The following is a 26,026-nucleotide window of genomic DNA, read 5'->3' on the forward strand; positions in this document are numbered from 1 at the left end:
AACTGACCACTAGGGCAGTGCAAGCAGCTCAGCAAGGTGGCCTGAGACATACCCTGTTGGGTCCCTAGGCCTACCATGTTAGAGTTGGTGAGCTCCAGCCAAGCGTGCATGCAAGGATGGGAACCCATTGAGATGGGTGCAGTACCGGAGTGAGGGCTCAAACAAGTATCTAACGAATGGCCAATCTTCCAACAGTTTGGATGTATCTGAACCAGAAGTGGAAAATAAGCCCCTTTTGATGCAGAATCCAACTCAGAATCAAAACCACAAAGGGGTTTGGTCAGATCTGGAGGTTCAGATCCTCTCCCACCCACATTCAACAGGATTTTGGATTTGAGGTTCCAGTTTCGGCCCATCTCTAAACAATTGAGTGGTTTCTTCAGGCAGCTTCCAAGAAAGCCGCTTGTTGTAATTTTATGGCTGTGCAGCTGAAAACAGGAATCATAGAATCATAGAATATCAGGGTTGGAAGGGACCTCAGGAGGTCATCTAGTCCAACCCCCTGCTCAAAGCAGGACCAATTCCCAACTAAATCATCCCAGCCAGGGCTTTGTCAAGCCTGACCTTAAAAACCTCTAAGGAAGGAGATTCCACCACCTCCCTAGGTAACACATTCCAGTGCTTTACCACCCTCCTAGTGAAAAAGTTTTTCCTAATATCCAACCTAAACCTCCCCAACTGCAATTTGAGACCATTACTCCTTGTTCTGTCATCAAGTACCACTGAGAACAGTCTAGATCCATCCTCTTTGGAACCCCCTTTCAGGTAATTGAAAGCAGCTATCAAATCCCCCCTCATTCTTCTCTTCTGCAGATTAAACAATCCCAGTTCCCTCAGCCTCTCCTCTTAAGTCATGTGCTCCAGACCCCTAATCATTTTTGTTGCCCTCCGCTGGACTCTTTCCAATTTTTCCACATCCTTCTTGTAGTGTGGGGCCCAAAACTGGACACAGTACTCCAGATGAGGCCTCACCAATGTCGAATAGAGGGGAATGATCACGTCCCTCGATCTGCTGGCAATGCCCCTACTTATACAGCCCAAAATGCCGTTAACCTTCTTGGCAACAAGGGCACACTGTTGACTCATATCCAGCTTCTCGTCCACTGTAACCCCTAGGTCCTTTTCTGCAGAATTGCTTCCTAGCCATTCGGTCCCTAGTCTGTAACAGTGCATGGGATTCTTCTGTCCTAAGTGCAGGACTCTGCACTTGTCCTTGTTGAACCTCATCAGGTTTCTTTTGGCCCAATCCTCTAAGCAGACAGGAGTGGGGTTTTTTTACATATTCATTCTATCCATACTAAAATCAGTCTCATTTGAGAAAGGCAAAAGCAAAAACAAAACAAAAAAGGTTTAATTCAATGAAGCCATTCTAGGATTAAAGGAAAGAGGGGGGAAAAAACAAGAAATAGAACAAAATATTTTCTGCTTACCAAGGCATAAGCCGGCCAATTTTTGTCCATTTACTTTTGCTAATAAAAAAGCCAGCAACAGGATCAGTAACTGCACCCCAGGCTTTGCCAATGAACAGCACCAAAGAGGCATGAAACGGAGTAATCTGAAAGTATAGACACAGTGCTCTAAACAAGATCCAGCATTCAATGAAACAACATAAAGCAACTTTCCAAAAAGGATCTCAGTGTTTTATGTAAAGTGTAGTGATAACTCACTTACAACACACATCGACTACTATTAAAAATCATGAATAACTAGCCCTCCACCATCAATGCATGTTGGGAGACAACAAACTAGACACTGAGATACAGGTACTATGCAAGAGAGAATGTGTGTGACGGGGAAAAGGCCAGGAGAGAAAGATCATAGGTGAATTTAATGCGGGGAAGAGGTGTCAGCCAGACAACACTGGAGACTGAAGTCTGTGGTTTAATCATAAAACCAGGTACAGCAGAAGTAGAGGTAAGGTAAGCTTCTCCCACAAGACCCCATTTCTAAATTTCTGCTCCTGAGCTGGAGCAGACAAGAGTATAGTTCATTTCCCATGCCCATTCAGTCCTTAGTATATCTACTGAGATTACCTATCAGAGTGCCAACTGGTGCTAATTGTGAAAGTGGTTTTGGCATGATGGGCTTATTTCTACAAAGAACTGAACTGTGATTACTAGAGTTAATATTCCGAAATAGTACTGTTTCTTCTGAATGCTTATTCTGTATTTTCTGTACAACATTTCTGTATGCAACTTTTTTTCCAACTAAACCTGAGTAAGATTAATTTGAATAACTTGGAACACATCTAGTTTGTTTGTTTTTTAATAACAGTTGCAGTTAGGGTCACAAGTGAATAATGTAAACTGTTACCTTTAAATCCAGTATATGCCAAAGAACAGAAGAGAGCACATTGGTCAAATGAAGCACATTTTAAAGTTTTCCCACATTAAAAAAAAAATCAAATGGAAAAAAAAGAAATTTACCAAGCAAGTGTGTATTTTTCAGATTATGATTAATTATGTGGGATGTAGTCATCCCTACATACACCTCTACCCCAATATAACGCGACCCGATATAACATGAATTCGGATATAACGCGGTAAAGCAGAGATCCGGGGGGGGGGGGGGGCTGTGCACTCTGGCGGATCAAAGCAAGTTCGATATAACGCGGATTCACCTATAACGCAGTAAGATTTTTTGGCTCCCGAGGACAGCGTTATATCGGGGTAGAGGTGTATATCTGTACTGCGTGCAAGAATTCACATATAAACAACAGAGTCATGGGGGGTGAAAGAGAGCAGGGGGCACCTGAGGTGGGATCTGCTGTAGTTACTCTAGCATTGCCTTGCCACCAACCTAAGTGACTAGAGAGTCATTTCAATATGCATATCATCGGTTTTGCTCAAGCCACATTGCTTTAAAAAACAAAACCTTTATTGAGACTGGAGCTGCCTAACGAGACTGCCTACGAAATCTTCTGCTCTTCACAGTTTCAGTAGGAAGGGAAGAGCAAAGACAGACAAAGTGAGGATAAGGTTTGAAACATCAAGGATATACAGCATGATTTGTTAAAGGCAGACACTGCAAACATTTGCAGTGCATGTATCATACAAAATTTATCCCAAGCTATGTTAGAGTTAAATCATAGCGATTGAAAAGTTTAATATTAAATAAGAGCTGGTTGAAAATTTTCCATCCAAACTTTTTTCCAACAACAAAAAATGGTCTTTATTCTTAAACAAATTTATGCAAATATTTGGGTTTTCCCCCTTTGAAAAAACTGAAAAATGTTCTCCCCAACTTAAAAAAAAAATCATTTCTTTTGAATTTTTTCCACCAAAAATATTTACTATTTTCCATCCAGCTCCACTAGATAACAGCAGGAGAAGGGATTTAAGAGGCATGGATGAGGGATAAAAGGTATAAACTTCGACTGAAATTAGAAATGAGATAGTCAATGAGCCAAAGAGATACAGATAGAGGTGCTCAGATACTATGGTGATGAGGGGCACACAGACAGCTTCAGATGAAAAGGTTCATGCACTGGCATTGCTCAGATAACACAATGGGATAGCAAGGAAATGAATTCTGGACTAGCTCATAGAGTGGGAAGGGAAACTTGGAGAGATTATAAACTTTCTAGCATGGGATCTATCTCTGAATACGTGTTTGCACAGTGCTTACCATGACCAGGGCCCTAAACGCAATGATACAAATATTAAAATACAACAGGGCCAAATTCACACCTGCTTATAAGAGCGTGCAATTCGTAGCTCCTTACAGCAATTCTGAATTTGGTCCAAGGTTTCTAGGTGGTGTGGGATTATATACATACCTAGATAGGTTATGAGGGTAAATTAGATGGATGGAATTCTAATAGTAAAATTGAAGGCTGCAAAGGGTTAACTATGAATGTTAATTTCTTGGGAAATGGCTCAGATTGAATATAAAAGATTTCGCATAGTGGGCTTCATAATCCCACAGGAACAGCACAGCCAGGATTTGGAAGAGAATGGCTCAGTCCTCTGTGTGGGGAAGAATTCCACGTAATCCCTGTAAAATGAGGTATGTGACCCCTAAAAAGTTGAGGGGAGGGGGAAAAAGTGGAGCTCAGACCTTTGCTGGAGAAACTGTGGAACAAATGGCTCCTTCGTGTTTATTTAGTGGGACTGACAAACAATTAAACTAATAGGGACCAGGTAATCAAGCACCATTACCATCCAATCTCGATCCTATTACATTTATCAAGCATAATTACTAAATAAGTTTTGTCACTAAGCTCAAAAGAGTTTCAACAGGGGCTGAACAATTAAAAACAACAACAGAATATAGTTTAAAAGGTATATTAGTTGAATTATCTTAATATTAGATACAGGAAAATTAAGTAGGTGATGACATCGTAATTGAACAAAGTTGGAGCCAGAAAGCACTTTGCACATTACTTACATGTGCTATATCTAACAGGTAGATCTGTAGAAAAAAAGCAGTGGCACTTGTTGCAACTTGGTTTGGAGCACCTCCTATTGCATAGCATAATTTGCTGCAAACTGAGAGTCTGTCTTCCTGTCTGAGCTGAAACAGAACAAGAACAGACAAGTTAAGAGAAAATGCAAAACATTAAGAGTAAAAGTTTCACAAGTTTATGGTTAAACTCGTATTCAGGCACTTATTTAAGTGATCTGAAGTTCAGCATTTTCATAGACACTGAACATCCAGAGACCCCACTGACTTCAATGGTCAGCACCACTGAGAATCAGGCTACTGGTTGCTATTCCTTACTTCAGGAAACCAAGTCTGAACACTGTGATTCAGTTTTCAATGCCTGTTCCAAGTTACCAGAACTGGAGTCCAGGTACACTGACTTCCCGTGAGCTAATTCTGAAAAGCACACTTTTTACAGGCCGCAAGTGGGCATGGACCATTCAAGTGCAGTGAATCCATGAACACATGATAAGAAGCAATCAGGCAGACTTTCTTGAGTATTGACACTATCTATAGGGCAGCTCCTGGGTCTTGGATGACTTGCTGAGGATCGGTGTTATCTCTGCCCAAGAATGAATTATTCAGATGGCAAAAAGTTGAGTAATTATCAGATATCAATTTTTTTTGCTTATATATGTATCTATTCTTTCAGACCACAAAAATCAATAAATAGTCTCATATTATTCTATTTAGACAATATTCAGAGAAGAGGGATGGTCTTTCAGTTAAGGATCTGCACACAGACTCAGAAGGTCTGGGTCCAGTTTTTGAATTACAGGACGGTTGCAGGACTCTGGGCCCCCTTACTTCTTCTAGGGCAGGGGTAGGCAACCTATGGCACGCATGCCGAAGGCAGCACACGAGCTGATTTTCAGTGGCACTCACACTGCCTGAGTCCTGGCCACCATTCTTGGGGGCTCTGCATTTTAATTTAATTTTAAATGAAGCTTCTTAAACATTTTAAAAACCTTATTTACTTTACATACAACAATAGTTTAGTTATATGTTATAGACTTATAGAAAGAGACCTCTAAAAATGTTAAAATGTATTACTGGCACGCGAAACCTTAAATCAGAGTGAATAAATGAAGACTCAGCACACCACTTCTGAAAGGTTGCCGACCCCTGTTCTAGGGGCTACCGGACTTCTGTCTTGTGACCCCCTTGCTTCTCACTACTATTTAAATTAAAAAGCAAGCTGCTTGACATTCAGGGTCCCTCCAACTTTTTTCTCCATACTGTGAGCACTGTTTGGGTCCAATTCCTCACTCTGCCACAGAATTCCAGTGTGACCTTGGGCAAGTCACTTAACTTCTCTGTGCCTCAGTTGAAAAAATAGGCAGAATGGGTAGAGTTCTAAAAATGATCTAAGTGACTTCAGAGCCTAAGTTCCATTGCTTTTCAGTAGGAGTTATGCGCCTAAATCACTTATGCGCTTTTGAAATTTTTACCTGAAGATACTTGTCCATCTTTGTTGAAGCACCTTGAGATGTATGGATGAAACGTGCTAAGCAAAAAATATACCTATTAGACTGAAAGTAACTGGCAGAAAAATCAAGGAACAGAGTAAGTTATTGTACCCTATTATAAAAAATAATAATTCAGAGACAAAGTGTTAGGAGTCTAATAGATGAAAGATAACGTGTTTTCATAGGGGAAAATGCCACATTATTGGCAAATGTTTCTAAAAGCTCTGATTTACTGTATTAGTGTTAGCTGAAAACATAGGTGGGAAATATCCACACGCTAATCTCAGTATAGAGTGCCAGTCACCATGTGGGCCACACACTAAGATCCTGACTAAAACTATTTCTGAGAATTCTAACTGTTAAATTCAATCCCTCTTTAAAAAACTGTTGATCCTTTTCAAGTTCCTTCCAATAGCAATGGTAATCCTAGGTCTGCCTTGGTTGTGGCCAAATATCTGGACTGAATGCACATAACCTCATGCTTCCACTGCAGTCAGATTAAGATAATAAAATGATGAGGCTCCAATAAAATGCTTTATTATTCTGATATGTATTACCTATTTCTGAAAGCATTTTTAATGTATCGGGTTTTTTTATTATTAGGTGATAGTGTACTTACTGATAAAGAACTAATAGACAACAGAATCTTTCAAGATCTGGCCTTGCTCCTTTGAACTATTCTATATAAATAGGTGTAAACAAGTGTATTAGTTTTATGAAAGTCCTTTGTTTCTGAGTGATGTCTATATAGATAGAGAGCAAGATCTCCATGTACAAATCACAGCTACTGGTCTAACTACATCTCTGACTCCTCTTTGAGTACATACACCTCTCACATCTTGGGCCTCAAGCTATCATCTCTCTCGGAGTGGAATTACACGATTCTTCCACTTTCCGACCACGCCTTGAGCAGCAGTCCCCAGGTGCTAACCATGATTACCTCAGCAGGGGATCCTGTTAGGTATAAGGTTCCTACCTCCCCTCCTCTCCCAACACAGAGAGCATTAGCGTCCGGGTGGCATAATCTGTTCCCTTAAAAGGCAATTCCTTTCCCCCTGCTTCAGAGAGAGTGTCCTTTAAAAGCTGCTCAATCTTTTTCATCACCCCCCTGCCCAGAGACTAAGTCATTTTTTATTGTTTATAGCCCTCTGAACTGTCGGCTCGCAGCACTTGCAACACAGTTGTGTTAATCTGGGCTGGAGCCTGGAAGTAGTCCATCATCCTGTAATTTCCCTCTAAGTATTTCTTGGGAGGCTGTTTGTCAGGATCCATTGTGTTGCTTTCCTACATGTTTTTCCAACAGCCCCCTATTCAGCTAGACCAATGCATTAATTCACTTATATTGAGTTATTAGACTTTCCCGTACAGTAACTTCACCTCACTGACTAGGTGACATACCGTATTAAAAATTATTATATAGCAGTTCCAATCCAACACAGTTAATATTTAAGAACTTGAAATTAGAATAGTTATATTAAATTGTGAAATAATTAGCAATAAATAAAAAAAAATTAGACTTACAGACTTGAGCAACTCTCATTTCTCCAGTCAGCTTCACGGCTAGAAAGTTAAGGATCTCAATACTTTTACATTTTTGATTAAGAAGTCTCATTGAAATTCTATTCACCTTCTAGATACTGCCAGGCTGCTTGGGTAGCATACTGACAGATCACCTTCAAGCAAAGTTAACATTTTGGTCTCAGTAGCAGTTAATGGAGGCTTTCACCTGTGACTAATTTTGTTTATAGCTATGTATGCCATTGCTTGAATAAAAAGAGCGGCTGGAATCTGATTATATTTAGTACAATATCACTCACTTATAGAGAGTTTTGCACGTTTAAAGCTCTGCTCAAACAATTCTCATCTATCCTTGCAAGTAATAAGCCACATGACAGATGAGGAAACAGAGGCAGAGAAGTTAAATGACTTGCCAAAGATTCCGTAGGGATTAGAACCAGGTTTTCTGATTCCTGTGCTCATTCAACTAGACTATGTTGCCTCTCATAGCCTTAGAAAGGGGCAATGGTGTTTGAGGCAGTGAATCTAGTGGTGAAAGTAAATGGCTGGGAATTCCTAAATTCTAACCATTGCTCTAATGCACTCTGTGCTTTACTTTTCCCACCTGTACAGTGAGGATGCTACTTCCCCCACAGGAGACTTCTTGTTTTAAGAGTGTTGTACATTAAGGGGAAAAAAAGAGTTTGGAGCAGCATGCTGAGATGAACACTTCTGAAAGTCTCATACTCGGGGTGCAAATCCCCCTCCTTATATTTAATTTTCACTAGAGATTTAATTGGCCCCTGACACTTAAACATACAGTTGTGCATTACTACATGCTTAAACACTGCAAAGATTTGAAACTGTAAGCCCACATTGAACAGCCCAAGGGATTTATAATGGGACAAAGGATGGTCTTTTGAGTAGGGCTCTGCCAGACTTCTTCAGTGGCCTTAGGCAAAGTACTTAATCTTTGAGCCTCAACACTCTTATCTCTAAAATGGGAACAATAACACTTCCTTTCTCCCACCCTATGTGTCTTATCTATTTCACAGAGGCAGGGACTGTGTCTTTCTATGGGTTTGTACACATGTTTAATATCTTTATTAATGATCTGGAGGATGGTGTGGACTGCACTCTCAGCAAGTTTGCAGATGACACTAAACTGGGAGGCGTGGTAGATACACTAGAGGGTAGGGATCGGATACAGAGGGACCTAGACAAATTAGAGGATTGGGCCAAAAAAAACCTGATGAGGTTCAACAAGGACAAGTGCAGAGTCCTGCGCTTAGGACGGAAGAATCCCATGCACTGTTACAGACTAGGGACCGAATGGCTAGGTAGCAGTTCTGCAGAAAAGGACTTAGGGGTCACAGTGGACGAGAAGCTGGATATGAGTCAACAGTGTGTCCTTGTTGCCAAGAAGGCTAACGGCATTTTGGGCTGTATAAGTAGGGGCATTGCCAGCAGATCGAGGAACGTGATCATTCCCCTTTATTCGACTTTGGTGAGGCCTCACCTGGAGTACTGTGTCCAGTTTTGGGCCCCACACTACAAGAAGGATGTGGAAAAATTGGAAAGAGTCCAGCGGAGGGCAACAAAAATGATTAGGGGTCTGGAGCACATGACTTATGAGGAGAGGCTGCGGGAACTGGGATTGTTTAGTCTCCAGAAGAGAAGAATGAGGGGGGATTTGATAGCTGCTTTCAACTACCTGAGGGGGGGTTCCAAAGAGGATGGAGCTCGGCTGCTCTCAGTGGTGGCAGATGACTGAGCAAGGAGCAATGGTCTCAAGTTGCAGTGGGGGAGGTCTAGGTTGGATATTAGGAAACACTATTTCACTAGGAGGGTGGTGAAGCACTGGAATGTGTTACCTAGGGAGGTGGTGGAATCTCCTTCCTTGGAGGTTTTTAAGGCCCGGCTTGACAAAGCCCTGGCTGGGATGATTTAGTTGGGAATTGGTCCTGCTTTGAGCAGGGGGGTTGGACTAGATGACCTCCTGAGGTCCCTTCCAACCCTGATATTCTATGATTCTATGACATGCTTCGCATAATGGGTTCCAGATCTTGGTTGGCGCCTCTAGATGTTATCGTGATACAAATACATTGTTTTCATAAAGGACGAACTGTATTAGACATTTTCTTGTAGAAAGGCTTAGAGTGGTAGGTCTTTACAGGACAGAAAGCTGGATTTTTTTTAATATTGCCTTTTAAATATAAGGATAAACTGCAAGATTCCACCCTTGACTGCCCATTTGAAATTTTTTCAACATGCACTTTCACGCTTTCTTCCATATGGCTGTATGCAGAGAAGAAGCTCCCTGCAAAAATGCACCAGGCTACTGCATTATCCTCTTTTAAACTCACCTATGATGAGCCACCTGCGAAATACTTGACAGTGATTAGGCAGCTGGGGGTGCTGTGACCATTGCTTATTACACTATTGATAACTGTCTCACTGTTATCTTATGCCCCACCCCTATCTATTATATCCACCTATTGATTGACTCATCTTAAACGTAGATTGCAAGATGTAACAGGCTGGGACCAAGTTTCAGTTATTTGTCGTATGGTGCCTAACACAGTGACCCACTGGTCTCCAGGAATTAAGTGCTATGCTTGTCTCAGTTTTCTTTTGTCAGCATTTTAAACTGCGCTCCACCTCAGAGGCATTCAGTCCCAATTTCTCCTTGTATTTGTTTTGCCATTCTGGGCTGTGACATTAGTGGTAGGCTCTGCTGAATTGCACCCAAAGAGGTTTCTAATTACTCTGGCATTGCTGAACACAAATCATTTATTGCAAGAGAATCCTGGGTTAGATTTGGCCCGTTTGCCTCACCATCACTGAGCCTGCTCATACCCAAGGCACAAATCAACATGATAAGGGGGTGCAAAGCCTGCATTCCAGATCTATATGAGATTCTGTTACAAAGGTTTGCAAGCACATGATTTTAAATCAACATTACTTTCATCCTTCCTTCCCTTTCTCACCTTGTTTGTAAATGCCACCCATTCATTGCTTCTTATCTCAAAAATTAGACTCTGGGCTCTTCGGAAGAGGGACACTTTCTATGTGTTTGTGCACTGCTTAGCACAATAGGGCTCTAATTCAATATGGAGCCTTTAGGCACAGCTGTAATAAAAGTAACCATAATAGCCCTTAAACCCAATTTTTTTAAACAGGAGAATTAGCCATTCAGTAAGTTCATTCTTCACTCATGATTTTTTGGATTGAAAGAAAGTCTGGCTTAAGAACATAAGAACATAAGAACATAAGAAAGGCCGTACTGGGTCAGACCAAAGGTCCATCTAGCCCAGTATCTGTCTACCGACAGTGGCCAATGCCAGGTGCCCCAGAGGGAGTGAACCTAACAGGCAATGATCAAGTGATCTCTCTCCTGCCATCCATCTCCATCCTCTGACGAACAGAGGCTAGGGACACCATTCTTACCCATCCTGGCTAATAGCCATTTATGGACTTAGCCACCATGAATTTATCCAGTCCCCTTTTAAACATTGTTATAGTCCTAGCCTTCACAACCTCCTCAGGTAAGGAGTTCCACAAGTTGACTGTGCGCTGCGTGAAGAAGAACTTCCTTTTATTTGTTTTAAACCTGCTGCCTATTAATTTCATTTGGTGACCCCTAGTTCTTGTATTATGGGAATAAGTAAATAACTTTTCCTTATCCACTTTCTCAACATCACTCATGATTTTATATACCTCTATCATGTCCCCCCTTAGTCTTCTCTTTTCCAAACTGAAGAGTCCTAGCCTCTTTAATCTTTCCTCATATGGGACCCTCTCTAAACCCTTAATCATTTTAGTTGCTCTTTTCTGAACCTTTTCTAGTGCTAGAATATCTTTTTTGAGGTGAGGAGACCACATCTGTACACAGTATTCGAGATGTGGGCGTACCATGGATTTATATAAGGGCAATAATATATTCCCAGTCTTATTCTCTATCCCCTTTTTAATGATTCCTAACATCCTGTTTGCTTTTTTGACCGCCTCTGCACACTGCGTGGACATCTTTAGAGAACTATCCACGATGACGCCAAGATCTTTTTCCTGACTCGTTGTAGCTAAATTAGCCCCCATCATGTTGTATGTATAGTTGGGGTTATTTTTTCCAATGTGCATTACTTTACATTTATCCACATTAAATTTCATTTGCCATTTTGCTGCCCAATCACTTAGTTTTGTGAGATCTTTTTGAAGTTCTTCACAATCTGCTTTGGTCTTAACTATCTTGAGTAGTTTAGTATCATCTGCAAACTTTGCCACCTCACTGTTTACCCCTTTCTCCAGATCATTTATGAATAAATTGAATAGGATTGGTCCTAGGACTGACCCTTGGGAAACACCACTAGTTACCCCTCTCCATTCTGAGAATTTACCATTAATTCCTACCCTTTGTTCCCTGTCCTTTAACCAGTTCTCAATCCATGAAAGGACCTTCCCTTTTATCCCATGACAGCTTAATTTACGTAAGAGCCTTTGGTGAGGGACCTTGTCAAAGGCTTTCTGGAAATCTAAGTACACTATGTCCACCGGATCCCCCTTGTCCACATGTTTGTTGACCCCTTCAAAGAACTCTAATAGATTAGTAAGACACGATTTCCCTTTACAGAAACCATGTTGACTATTGCTCAAGAGTTTATGTTTTTCTATGTGTCTGACAATTTTGTTCTTTACTATTGTTTCAACTAATTTGCCCGGTACCGACGTTAGACTTACCGGTCTGTAATTGCCGGGATCACCCCTAGAGCCCTTTTTAAATATTGGCGTTACATTAGCTAACTTCCAGTCATTGGGTACCAAAGCCGATTTAAAGGACAGGTTACAAACCTTAGTTAATAGTTCCGCAACTTCACATTTGAGTTCTTTCAGAACTCTTGGGTGAATGCCATCTGGTCCCGGTGACTTGTTAATGTTGAGTTTATCAATTAATTCCAAAACCTCCTCTAGTGATACTTCAATCTGTGACAGTTCCTCAGATTTGTCACCTACAAAAGCCAGCTCAGGTTTGGGAATCTCCCTAACATCCTCAGCCGTGAAGACTGAAGCAAAGAATCCATTTAGTTTCTCCGCAATGACTTTATCATCTTTAAGCGCTCCTTTTGTATTTTCATCGTCAAGGGGCCCCACTGGTTGTTTAGCAGGCTTCCTGCTTCTGATGTACTTAAAAAACATTTTGTTATTACCTTTGGAGTTTTTGGCTAGCCGTTCTTCAAACTCCTCTTTGGCTTTTCTTATTACACTCTTGCACTTAAGTTGGCAGTGTTTGTGCTCCTTTCTATTTGCCTCACTAGGATTTGACTTCCACTTTTTAAAGGAAGTCTTTTTATCTCTCACTGCTTCTTTTACATGGTTGTTAAGCCACGGTGGCTCTTTTTTAGTTCTTTTACTGTTTTTCTTAATTTGGGGTATACATTGAAGTTGAGCCTCTATTATGGTGTCTTTAAAAAGGGCCCACGCAACTTGCAGGGATTTCACTTTAGTCACTGTACCTTTTAACTTTTGTCTAACTAACCCCCTCATTTTTGTATAGTTCCCCCTTTTGAAATTAAAGGCCACAGTGTTGGGCAGTTGAGGTGTTCTTCCCACCACAGGGATGTTGAATGCTATTGTATTATGGTCACTATTTCCAAGCGGTCCCACTATAGTTACCTCTTGGACCAGCTCCTGCGCTCCACTCAGGATTAAATCTAGAGTCGCCTCTCCCCTTGTGGGTTCCCGTACCAGCTGCTCCATGAAGCAGTCATTTAAAGTATCGAGAAATTTTATCTCTGCATTTCGTCCTGAAGTGAAATGTTCCCAGTCAATATGGGGATAATTGAAATCCCCCACTATTATTGGGTTCTTAATTTTGATAGCCTCTCTAATTTCCCTTAGCATTTCATCATCACTATTACTGTCCTGGTCAGGTGGTCGATAATAGATCCCTAATGTTATATTTTTACTAGAGCATGAAATTTCTATCCATAGAGACTCTATGGAACCTGTGGATTCGCTTAAGATTTTTACTTCATTTGAATCTACACTTTCTTTAACATATAGTGCCACTCCTCCCCCTGCACGGCCTGTTCTGTCCTTCCGATATATTTTGTACCCCGGAATGATTGTGTCCCATTGATTGCTCTCAGTCCACCAGGTTTCTGTGATGCCTATTATATCTATATCCTCCTTTATCACAAGGCACTCTAGTTCACCCATCTTATTATTTAGACTTCTGGCATTTGTGTACAAGCACTTTAAAAACTTGTCCCTGTTTATTAGCCTGCCTTTTTCTGATGTGCCAGATTCTTTTTTATGTGACTGTTTATCATCTGATCCGGCCCTTACATTATACTTTTCAGTCCTCTGCTCCTGACTATAACCTGGAGATTCTCTATCATCAGACTCTCCCCTAAGAGAAGTCTGTGTCCGATCCACACGCTCCTCTGCAGCAGTCGGCTTTCCCCCATCTCCTAGTTTAAAAACTGCTCTACAACCTTTTTAATGTTTAGTGCCAGCAGTCTGGTTCCACTTTGGTTTAGGTGGAGCCCATCTCTCCTGTATAGGCTCCCCCCATCCCAGAAGTTTCCCCAGTTCCTAATGAACGTGAACCCCTCCTCTCTACACCATCGTCTCATCCACGCATTGAGACTCTGAAGCTCTGCCTGCCTACCTGGCCCTGCGCGTGGAACTGGGAGCATTTCTGAAAATGCCACCATAGAGGTCCTGGATTTCAGTCTCTTCCTCTTCTCTGGCTTGCTTTGAGAGATTCTTTAAGTTATATTTGAACAAAGTTATTTAAGTCTCAAGTTGCTTCTACAGATTGTTTCAGAAGCAGGGCGAAGGGAGAGAAAGCTCCAGCCTGAATATTTATTTTTAAAAATGGGAGTGAGGGGAAGAGGAGGAGGGCAAGAAAGATTGAGCTTCTTTCCTTATTATCTTCAGATCCACTTTGAAACCTTGCACTTACTACAGTAGAGTTAAAAACTGTACAAAATACAATAATGAAACAATCACACATATCTAAGTTGAAGCCAGGCAAATTCAAACGGGAAATAAGGAGTAAATTTTTAACAGTGAGAATAATTAACTATTGGAACAATTTGGATCATGGTGGATTCTCCATAACTGACAATTGTTATATGAAGATAGGATGTTTTTTCTAAAAGATACACTCTAGGAAGTATTTTAGGGAAGTTCTATGGCCTGTGTTTATACAGCAAGTGAGAATAAATTATCACAATGGTCCTTTCTGGCCATGAGCTCTATGAATCTAAGGTAAAGCAAGAAGGTTTAACACAGAAAATGAGCGCTTCCACTTCTGAAGTAGAATGGTGGATCAATGGTGGATGTTTTTTAATTTAGGTAAGTTTGAAAGTCTCTCTAATATACAATAGTGTCTTTAATCTTGTAACTGAATAACTACATCTCATTTTCTTGGGAATTTTACTTCCTTCACTAATATGAACTGAAACTGAATAGAATATTAGTAATAAGTGTTTGTGGGTACAGAAGACAACTAGCAAAAGCAATCCTGTGCAACTAGAAGAAGATATTTCAGTAGCTGGATGGACTGTGGCTGGGTGTATACACATTTTGTCACAAGCTCTTCTTTATCAAGCAGGTCCAGAACAAAACCAATAGTGGTTTAAGAGGAATGGGAAGGGATAGCAGCAGCTGAGACTTTCAGATAGTTTAAGTCAAGGTTTATCTGATTCAACACGATGAGAAACTTTCCCAGTATAATGATTCCCTCCAACCCTGTCTCTCAACATGACTTTAACTCTGCAGATGAATTTGCAGAAATTAAAGGGATGGCTTTTTCCATTTTGATTTTTCCCCTTTTAAAAAGTTGTTTTTTTTTCAGTCTGGATATGGCATATTACAAAGCTGTATATGGTGTTACCTATCTGATTCCAGTTTATAATGTATTATGGGGTAAATATTTAAGATGACATTTTAACGCTGCTATCTTCTGTGTAGCAAGGTTGATATTTCAGCTTTAACTACATTTCTCAATTTGTGTGCTTAATTTTTCACACCGGTAATGGAACAATAGTCCCATTTTTAAACTGAATGCACATGCTCATATCTATATAGACAAATGCACACAGGCAGCAATTTAAATGGAAATATTCATCTTCTTTTATAGCTATTGCCTCCCTGGAAAACTGAATTCTAGGAAGATACAACATCCTGGAATATTGTTAGAGCTCTCAATGCACACTTCTCCAATCATATGCTACAAACAACATAGTAAAGGGGTTCCCCCCAAAATTGCACCCTTCAGTCTGTGACTCTTGCTCTGTTGCAGGGGAAACGTGCTCACAAAGAAGATGGATGAAAAATTATTCCATCCCCCCCCCCCCTTACTATTACCTAGGAGTGAGAGACACTGGGCATTTTGCTCCTAAAAAAAGATATTCTGAGTATAGCACAACATTAAGGGATAAGGGTGAAGAATTTCTGTGGAAACACTTTGAAAATATCTGAAGAAGAGCTCTGTGTAGCTTAAAAGCTTGCCTTTTCACCAACAGAAGTTGGTCCACTAAAAGATATTACCTCATTCACCTTGTCTTTCTCATATCCTGGGACCAACACTGCTACAACACTGCAAACACTGAAAATATCTAGCACTTGGGGAAATATGATCCATGCTAAGAAGAATACATATGTAATCTATCTATATATATCATGTTCTCTCAAATCCCAGTGGATAAAATATCTCTGACATAAAAACCACTCCAATGCTGCTTTCTGTTTGGTGACAAAGTTCTCAGTCAAAGAAGCATCTAGTGTTTCTGATACCCCCCGAGGAGGTGCTACCTCAGAAGCTGCTACACAAGAAGTTTATTCTTGGAGGGGCAGGAATTTAGGAAAAGTAATAAAATTACATCAGGGCAAACAAACAAAAAAAGAGTCACCGTTCATTGAGGATCTATCTGAGTTTCGTTCACATTGCACAGGGCGGGAGTCCAGCAAAGAGGATGATCACTGGAATCCACTCAAGCATCTCAGCCGGCCAGTCCCTGTTGCGGGAACAGCACCCCGCGAGCCGGAGCTCATGGATTATTTCTAGGACACTGTAATTAAGATTCTCAGGGAGGTCCCTGGCGAACTCGTTCAGGTGCAGGCGGGGGAAAGGGCCTAGAGCAAAGGAGGTCAGAGCACTGCAAGCCCAGCAGCCCCGAGGGGCGATGCTGGGGACCCGACGGGCAGTCACAGCCGCTCACCTCTTCTGCTGACCGCCTGAGCGCTTGTTCCTGCGGCGTCTCCTCTGGGAGAAGGGTGGCCTTCGGCGCCGCTTTCCCAGGCCCGTCCCCCTGCTGCGGGGTGTCCCCTCCAGCACCGGCCATGCCCCAGCAGCCGCCGCCCCCCAAGCCGTCCGCCGCGGGGCTTTTCAGCACCTGTCAGCCCGGGGGGCGGGGCCGGGCCGAGCTCGTAGCTGCTCGGGGCCCCTCCGCAGCCATCTGCGGCGCGGGAGAAGCAGTTAAGGGCCGCAGCTCCCTGGGGAGCCTCGGTGGTTGCTGCTTTTGCTCCGCCACTGGCTGGAGACCTAGACTCCCTGCACTCAGACCCCCCCTGCTAGCATGCTCCGGGCGCGGGAAGGAGGAGCTGCTGCTGCAGCCCCAATGCAAAGGTATCCAACCACCCCCGAGCGAGCCCGTTAGCCGATGCGGCAGAGCTGGGAGGGCGCCTCCACCTGCCTGACATGCACAGAGTCGTTTCCCTGTAAGATGCCCAGGCTGCATCTCGTGGCACGGATCAGGGCGGTTAGCAGCACACTTTGTTTGGACACTTTCCCCAGCAGAGCTGCAAACCCTGAGCCACGGGGAGAAGGCGCTGCGTTGTTCTTCGCCTTTAGGGAAGAAAAAATAAATAAACTCTCTCCAAACAACTTGCAAAATTAAAAGTCAGACTTTATTTGACTGGAGCGCCGGACAGTACAGCGTCAGCATTTCCTATACAGTCACATGGACGGGGCCACAGATCTGAAATGCTAAGTGCTGTCCACAAACGGCAACGTTAGGGTTGCACGACCCTGTATTTCAATTTCATCTCGTGCGTCTTCGGCGCTGCCCGCCCCGTATTTGTTTAAGTACAAGTTTTAGAATCGTCCCACGTGAAAGACCCTTTTCTGAGAGAACGTGCCCCTGCCTAGGCTCTGTAGCTTAGCCACAGACGTGCCAGAACCCAGTGTTAACTTGCTCTTGAACGAAGGATCGGAGAATAAGAATGCCCAGTTCCATTTTTTCCCTCAAACGGCGTTGACATTAATTTAGTTTCAAATATTAACTAGCGCTTATTCTAAATATTTATGATACTTGGGCTTCAGGAGGCCGCCTGCACAGCTATATTGTTTTAAAACGCTCAGGATCATATTACCAAAATAATTTAAGAGCCAGATCAGACCCATATTCACTCACAAGGTAGGTATAAGAAAAAACGCCTGCAGTGTGTGCCTTTATATAAATAACCAACCCATCCAACAGCACCATTGTTAATTACAAGGTGGCTTTTTAGTTGGCTCTAACACAGCAGATGTCTGTCAGCACACCTGTTTTCGAGCAATTGGACAATCAAAAATAGTCACCGAAGGCTGAAACTTGGCATGGGTGTTTTAGCGCCATGTCAACGCTATTACTCCGAGGGTGAGGGTGTTTTTCGAGTTACTTATTTTGTTTCTGTACAACAAATTTTCTATAACCAAGTTTGCTCCCCTAGGGGCAAAGGAATAATCTTTCTGCTTTGGGCATGAAACTAAATGTATTGATTAGCAAAGCTTTGCAATAGTTCCTCCAACTGGAGCCTTGGAGTGGATTAGTTATTTTGAAAGAACTTCAGGTTGCAGATTCAGCGTAAGACTCACTTTTTCACCCCTTTTTTAGAATTAATAAAATAGGGACTTCTTTCTCCCCCAGAAATATTCATAAACCAATCCACATGTGCAGCACGTGCTGGCCAGACTGATTTTTAACAGCTCAACTACTGTAATTATTTAATTGAATTCTCTAAACAGGGGCTCCCTAGCTTCAGAACAGTCATAGCAAACTAAGCAATAATTTTTGATATTCAAGCCCTCTGCAACCTATATTGCCAAAAATGCTTTTAGCAGCAAATTTTTATAATCTAAAGAACTAGGCATTTCAAAGAATTACCTAGACAGGCCAGCATGATTTCAGACAGTATGATTTATTTTTCATTCACCCAGTCAAGTTTAGGCTACAATTTCAGTTTCATATTTAGAGTCTGGTTCAAAATCCATTGAAGGCAACAGAAGTTTTTTCAATGGGCTTTGGATCAGGCCCTTAAAATTCCTTGCACTGGAGGTTTATAACAGAGATGGTAAATTTAGCCGGTCTTTATTTGAGTCACTCCACCAGCATTTCTCACTTGTTAACTTTAATCCAAAGGTTGTTCTAGAAACAGGCTAAACTAAGCAAAAGTCGAGTGCCCCATTTAAAAAAAAAAAAAAAAAAAAGAGGACTTTAACCCAGCACATGAAGCAATTTCTAATTTAGTTTTAAAGTGTTTCCAGGTGTTGAAATACAGAAGCAGGGGAATAATACACAAATGCAGGTGTCTGACCTCATTTTCAGTTTCTTGCTTAAATTGTACCTTTGTTGCACGGGGAGAGAGGTTAGAGTATCTTTCAGTCATTTTGCTCTAGGCCATTTTGACTTTCCAAATTATATTAAGGCTTTGGATTCACAAACAACCATCACGTGTACTATTTAAAGTCTTTTTTGCAACTGCAGCCACAATCATTGTTTCAAGAAAATGCAGATTATAATCCATCACAGAGCCAGTAACCAAACAGATACGCTAGTCTTTGTAGGGAGTGGTAGCATAAAAGTGAACAAATATTGCAATATAGTAATAGACACAGCTCCTTACCCTATTAGCATGTTTTTGGAAAGAACAACTGCCTACATTTAATCTGATTTTGTGTATTTAAATTGTGTTGCACTAACTCTTCTTACTAAATGTCTACATTGCATATCTATTTCCTTTCCTAAACCTGAGGAACTCAGAAGCTTGTCTCTTTCACCAACAGCAGATAGTACAATAAAAGATATTTCATATACACATGCAGGAGCAGGATATTGCTATTTAGAGGTGTCATGCACATTCTATGTAATAGAACATTGACCTCTTATAATCAAATGCATGCATTTTCCTATACAGTTTTATATTAGAGATTCAAATGCATTGAATTTGATAATCCTGTCTACTGTACTCACTATTTTTTATTTTAAAGGAGTGCACCTGATTTCATAGAATATCAGGGTTGGAAAGGACCTTAGGAGGTCATCTAGTCCAACCCCCTGCTCAAAGCAGGACCAATCCCCAAACAGGTTTTTGCCCCAGATCCCTAAATGGCCGCCTCAAGGCTTGAACTCACAATGCTAGGTATATCAGGACAATGCTCAAACCACTGAGCTATCCCTCCCCCCGTTTTTTTTTTTATATATATCTATATCTATCTATCCATCTAAATCTATAGAGAGAGAGAGAGAAAATATATATACATATACACCTATCTCCTAGAACTGGAAGGGACCCTGAAAGGTCATCAAGTCCAGCCCCCTGCCTTCACTAGCAGGACCAAGTACTGATTTTGCCCCAGATCCCTAAGTGGCCCCCTCAAGGATTGAGCTCACAACCCTGGGTTTAGTAGGCCAATGCTCAAACCACTGAACTATCCCTGCACAGTTCTTATCAGGATTGGAATTATTAGGATATTTTGCATCCAAAATTCCATTTTGTTAGAAAATGAAAGGAGAGTGGTTTTAGAACCCTTACTAGCATCAGGGTCAAAAAGAGAATGCTTGCAACTGAACATTCCATGTGCTGTGTGTGCGCTAACAGGAGTCAGCAAGTGAAATTAACAGTAAGCAAAACTGAGACATACATTTGTGTTATCCAAGCTGAATGATGAGCAAGTAATTAACTTAATTAAGTGGTGCAAAATAAATTTGTTTAAAAAAAAAAAAAAGTAATTTTTAAAGATGCATTTTTTGAACTTGTCTCTCCATTGAATGAGTATTTGGAAGCTAAATTTCAAACCATACCACTCATGTTGTCTGGACAGCTTCAAAAACCTCAGTATGGGTGATGTAGCAAAAAAAGCAGGTCATCCAGGGTTCAAGAATTCTTGGATTTATGCAGAACTAAGGTCACTGCAATGCCATAATCTTATATTTCCCAAAAAAACAAACCCTCTCACTTAACTGTAGTGAATAAAAGTATTAAACTAAACAATTTCCCCTTTTGAACGCAGCAGAAAACCAGTTACTCTTCATTGAAGGGTCCATGGGGGAAAAAAAAAAAAAAAAAAAAAAAATATCACATCTAACAGACCTTTATGGCTCCATTCACAAATCCACACACTACTGAACTTAATGATTCATGCAAACTGTCTAGTAAAACTGTTTGCAAAAATCTACAGTCCTTATATTGGTTTCTCAACAGGTATTGTATGGCACACTAATTGTAATTGGCCATGGGACATGAATTAAAAGCGGACGATGGGCATATTTTATAAGTTGCAAAATAAACCAAACAAACAGAAAGTGAGGACTGATATAAAGAACAAACAAATGAATAGAGGAGAAGGAAACAGCTTTATTGCCAAATAAGGGTTTTAAAATGTTATTGGAAGACTTACATGTGCAAATTAGCTCTGCCCGTAGCTGGCAATTTGGCATAGATGGTATGTATTTTCACTATATATAATATTTCTCTATAACCATCTTCCATCTACCAGCTCTGCGTGTCACGCTTGTGTCTTGCATGGTTCAGAATGGATTACGCTGCTAGTGGCACATGTAGTTCAAAGCACATCTGTTATGACATTCCATGTCTTGGGGATGGGAACAGAGCTGCTAGTGAGGCAAGCAGCTAATTCAACCATTAGGAAAAGCAAACCTCAGGAGTTTATGATGTAACACCTCATGTACAGTATGCAATGGAGCCAACTCATTCTTGTCTTGAGATTTCTCACGTGCACAAGTGTAATACAGGCTTTGAAAGGGAAGTCCCAAAATTTAGATTTTGTTAAACTTAATTGCAGTAGCTTTTCATGATTTCTTTAAAATAAGAGTTTCTATGGAAATAGTGAAAAGTGTTTAAATGTAAGTCTGTCATTGAAGCACCTGTAATCTAAACGTTAGTGTAAGAGAATCACAACCTGAAATTGACTGATAGAAATATGAGTGAAACCAAGTGGTTTAGTTTCCCTGTCCAAATTGAAGTGAAAAAATAAAATTATTAAATTAAGATTTAATTTTCACTTAAATTGCTGTTAGTAACACAAAAGTCTTTTAGAATCATGATTTTAACCCAAACATCCCTTTAAAAGGCCATCAGTGCTTTCTAGCTAGGAGGAACTTAGATGATGGGCCCTGTCTTACTAGGTTACCTCTGCTTCATTATTGCCGGTCTCCAAACACTGAAATGCTTAGAAAATACCTCAAACTACAGCACAACACACACATTTTGCTCTTTAAGAAGAGTGCAGCTTTGTGGAGATGATACAGTGCATCCAGATATTGCTGTTCAGGTTTTTTTTGGTTTTGTCTAGTTTAGTTCAACTTATATGTAGCCTTTTGGTGAGTTGAAAACTAATTTGTTCGGGTAAGTCTTTATGGTTTTTTGGCCATTACTTGCAGCAGCAGTTCTACTATCATAATCAAGATTCTCTTAAAACCAAAGACTATAAAAAACTTCTGAAAGGCTCAGTTTTCTGAAGTCTCTGAACGATAACAGCGTTTTGCAAATTAGCTTCCTCCAGAGTGAGAGTCTCATCCAGCAGCTCTAGGAAAGGAAGAGATGTGGTCAGGCTGAAGGGAACACTTCCCTGCGATGCTTGATATTTTGTTATGAAGTCTCTGACATGGCTTATTCTGAAAAGGACAAAAAACAAAACAAAACAGCAAGTTACAATGCTTCTAAGCATTTGAGTCAATTGTTTTCAAGAGGTGTGGGGGTTGAGCACAAGTCATGCACTCAATGCAGCACTTATGCAGGCTCTGTGGCAGTTTCCAAAGTATGATTCTTGCACAGCTAGTGGAACTAATTTTTATATACTATACATACTCTCCTTTGCAGCCACGAGTTGCAATAAACCCCTATAGGTAACCTACACAACACATTCCCACAGCACTCACTATGACTCAGCAACTGGCATGCTAGCTGAACACTACCAATTCTTTAGTGCCTTCATTCTGGTTTCTCCTTATTTCTGCACATAAAATACCCTGAAATTCTACCTGCTCTGTGACTTCAGGCATGTCACCCGGGACCCTTCACCAGCACTACATTAATGTTAGATATGGAAGTTGTGGAATTTACACTTGAACTATTTAAGGTCAGAAGCACATAATGGTTTTTCCTTAACTCAAACCTTAACCCAAGCACAGCAGTACATATACTAGAGAGTGCTTTAAGCCTTTTTCTGGACTTCCAATGAAAAAACATGTTTATGATAATAATGGTTAAGGATATCATAGCACCATAAAGACAAGTGCCTTGAATTTGCCTTAACATTTCTATAAAAAAGTTATTTTTAACTACAGTGCATGTATATGTACAACAGACCACAGAAGCTCACTGGTGCACTAGCACAAATACAAGTTATGATAGAATATACCTCTACCCCGATATAACACTGTCCTTGGAAGCCAAAAAAAAAAAAAAAAAAAATCTTACTGCGTTATAGGTGAAACCACGTTATATCGAACTTGCTTTGATCCACCGGAGTGCACAGCCCCCCCCCCCCCCCCCCGGAGTGCTGCTTTACTGCGTTATATCCGAATTCATGTTATATTGGGTCGCGTTATATCGGGGTAGAGGTGTAACTGTTTTAACCATATTGTCAGAAAACATTTATGTGAAAGGGGCTGTTCTACTCATACCAACTACAAATTTGTCAGATAAGACTGGTCTGAAGAACTTTTAAGATGCATCTATTTGCACTAGGATGAAAATTTATATTAGGAATTTTAATCCTATTCATTTTGGAATAGGAAAAATATTGAGCCCTCCAATAATGGGTTTAATAATCAAAATGCAAATGCACCCCTCATTAATAATAAGGATCCACTATAGTAATGGACTTATTTGGATTATACGACTTTAGAGATCTTTAGAGACAGTGAATACTAACAAATGGATCCTCTCAGACTTCTAGTATCTTGTTGAATTCAGAGACAGCCTGCAACTGCTAAGTCTTCCTTAGTCTGCCATCCTGACTGGGTATAAACCAATATACAGTGTACTAGAGAGAAATACAACCTGAACTGGTGTTGAAGGTAAGCTTTATGGTCACTTTAATCGCTTCAGAGAGACATATAGCACAAGATCTTCATTCTATATATTACAGTAGTGCTATCAGCATAGTAAATTATAGGAAAAGGTCACTGAAGGTTTTAGTTCTTCAACCCAATCTCCTTTAGTAGTTGATCCTACTTTCCCCTAAAAAAAGTGTGTACACTGAACTACTGCCTTATCACAGTCACTTGCAGGGCTTGGAAGTTTTACTAGACACCCAGTAGACATATTAGCCACAGACTGGTTTGAAGTGTTCCACCCACACTGTCAGGACAGACACCTAGATGAGTGCTCTCCCCCCTGCAGGATGCTGGGATTCCACCAGCGTTCTGACCTTGGACCCTGCTCAGGGGTCTCTCTTAAGATGCCACAAGTACTCCTGTTCTTAAAATCTGGATCACCTCCCATAACTCCCCTTGACTGCTGAGAGAGACGAGAAACATTATCTCCTGTTTTTCACCCTTTACCTCAATCTCCCAGCTGATGCAAGGGTGGATGAGGTTTCCACTACTGTTCTTCTCCCTCAGTTTCCTGGCTGCTTTGTAGGGTGTGCATTTCTGCTCCTCTACCTCTCCCTCCAGCCTCAGTTTTTGGGCCAGCCTCAGCAGCACAATCAATCTGAATCTGCCCAGATCATTGCTTCTCAATAGCAGCAATGAAAGTTGATGAGGATTCTGGTCCTTTTCACCTCTGCTGATGCTTAGGAAAGCTATGAGCAGGAGCAGTGGCTCTGAATCCTCTTCCTCAGCCTGCAGACACTGGGTTAGAATAAGTTCATATCTGGAAGGTTCTCTCTGCAGCCATAAGGGCTAGAAAAATTTACTTAATTTTAAAGAGTGAAAGCGTAGGCACTTAGACATTGATGGCATTTACCAGGGAGTGCTTTCTACTTGACCCAGGCAAGTGGATTTTTCAAGCCCTCATGTCTGTCATGCTGTCCACCCCATCCTCACCTGCCACTAGTGTTTAATCCCAGCCATGAGCAATCAACTGCTTTTATTAGCGAGTTTCTCATACAAATTCTTTGGAGGAACTTCCTGGAAGACACTTGTCTTTTTGAAGACCAATGGTCTTAAAAATAAATGAGCTGTACAAAAAGGATAAACTAAAACAAAACAATAAAAGTCTGTACTGCCCCTAAAAGATCCCCTATAACAGAACCTGCATCAAGGAATTATAGACACCTCAAAAACACTTAACTCCCAGTAAAATGACAAAAATCCAACAGTTATGCCTTGATAAATTGGTATTACGCAAATCTTGATCAATTAACTTGGCAGTCTGTTACATTCATTGGCAGTTACATTTTGTTTTCCCTTCTGCTGCACATGGCTACACACGGAATTTGATCGGTTTATCCTACAGGCTTGGAAGGACAAAAAAAGTCATTTTTATTTTTGTGTATCTCAGAGGAACTCAGATGATGAGGGGTCAAATAAGTACTTACAGAATTTCTAGACATGTTAGTGTAAAAGGGTTAATGGGATAGTCACCTCCAGTGCCTATATAGGACAGTGATAAGATAATCTTACCTGTGAGAAAGATTAAACTTTTGTACTATCCTTTCCCCATCTGCTAACCAGATCTGGATATTAGTGACTGGTTCCAAAACGCTTAGCGTTACTGAAGGAAGAGGCCTTTTGTTCTCAGCTTCAAGGTCCTTTTTCACTTTAGAAATTATTCTTGGAGTCGCACTGGAAAGAAGAGCCAAACAAGATTATGCAATCCACATAAAATCATAAGCTAGAACAGTCATTACCGCATCTATTTTTTTGACTGAACTGAAACATTTCTAGGAGGTTCTAAATCCTGTCAGAGTGTACTAACAACTCATGTGCAGCAAGCCTAGGAATACAAATTGAGGTTGAGGCTTTACTAGAGAGATGCAACAACTCTTCAACTTGACAGCTTCAAACATGATGTTAATGAAAATAAAGACTATTTTAAATAATTATTTAAGAGATTGAGATATTTAAGTGATAAAGATAAGATGTAGAATTAAATGCCTAAACAACAGGACTTGATGTTCCGTTGCCTAGGTCTCCTTCACTGGGAGGAAATAAAGTAACACTTTCAGGAGTTTGACTGAAGAATTTGCAGGCTAACGGTAATTTGTTGAAGGGCTTAACTGTGATGTGTGTGGTACTTACCTTTTTATAAAGCATAAAAAATAGATTACACATCACCCATTAGTGATGTGTACTGCGTTCTAAGAGTGGTAGAATAAATCTCTAAATGCTGAAATAAAGGCTAGTCCTAGATCTTATAAATTATAAACATACTTGTAATAAGTGGTCCAATGT

The 26,026-nt window shown here is 40.8% G+C and overlaps 2 protein-coding genes across 3 annotated transcripts in view; both read right to left on the reverse strand.

Moving 5' to 3' along the window:
* Positions 1-16,744, reverse strand: part of MFSD2B (MFSD2 lysolipid transporter B, sphingolipid) — a 60,315-nt gene extending 43,571 nt beyond the window's left edge. Inside the window, exons 1-3 of the mRNA XM_065400406.1 lie at positions 16,622-16,744; positions 4,390-4,515; positions 1,431-1,555 (exon numbers count right to left, since the gene is read on the reverse strand). Coding sequence (XP_065256478.1) covers positions 1,431-1,555; positions 4,390-4,515; positions 16,622-16,744 — 374 coding nt within the window. The remainder of the gene's footprint in view (positions 1-1,430; positions 1,556-4,389; positions 4,516-16,621) is intronic.
* A 4,253-nt stretch (positions 16,745-20,997) lies between these two features.
* The window catches only part of UBXN2A (UBX domain protein 2A), a 31,675-nt gene continuing 26,646 nt past the window's right edge, over positions 20,998-26,026 (reverse strand). For both annotated transcript variants that reach the window (XM_065400775.1, XM_065400776.1), the window contains exons 6-7: positions 25,256-25,417; positions 20,998-22,297 (exon numbers count right to left, since the gene is read on the reverse strand). In XM_065400775.1, the coding sequence (XP_065256847.1) occupies positions 22,108-22,297; positions 25,256-25,417 (352 nt within the window). In that variant the 3' untranslated portion in view covers positions 20,998-22,107. The remainder of the gene's footprint in view (positions 22,298-25,255; positions 25,418-26,026) is intronic.

Source organism: Emys orbicularis, chromosome 3 (assembly GCF_028017835.1).
Source record: "Emys orbicularis isolate rEmyOrb1 chromosome 3, rEmyOrb1.hap1, whole genome shotgun sequence".
Lineage (NCBI taxonomy): Eukaryota > Metazoa > Chordata > Testudines > Emydidae > Emys > Emys orbicularis.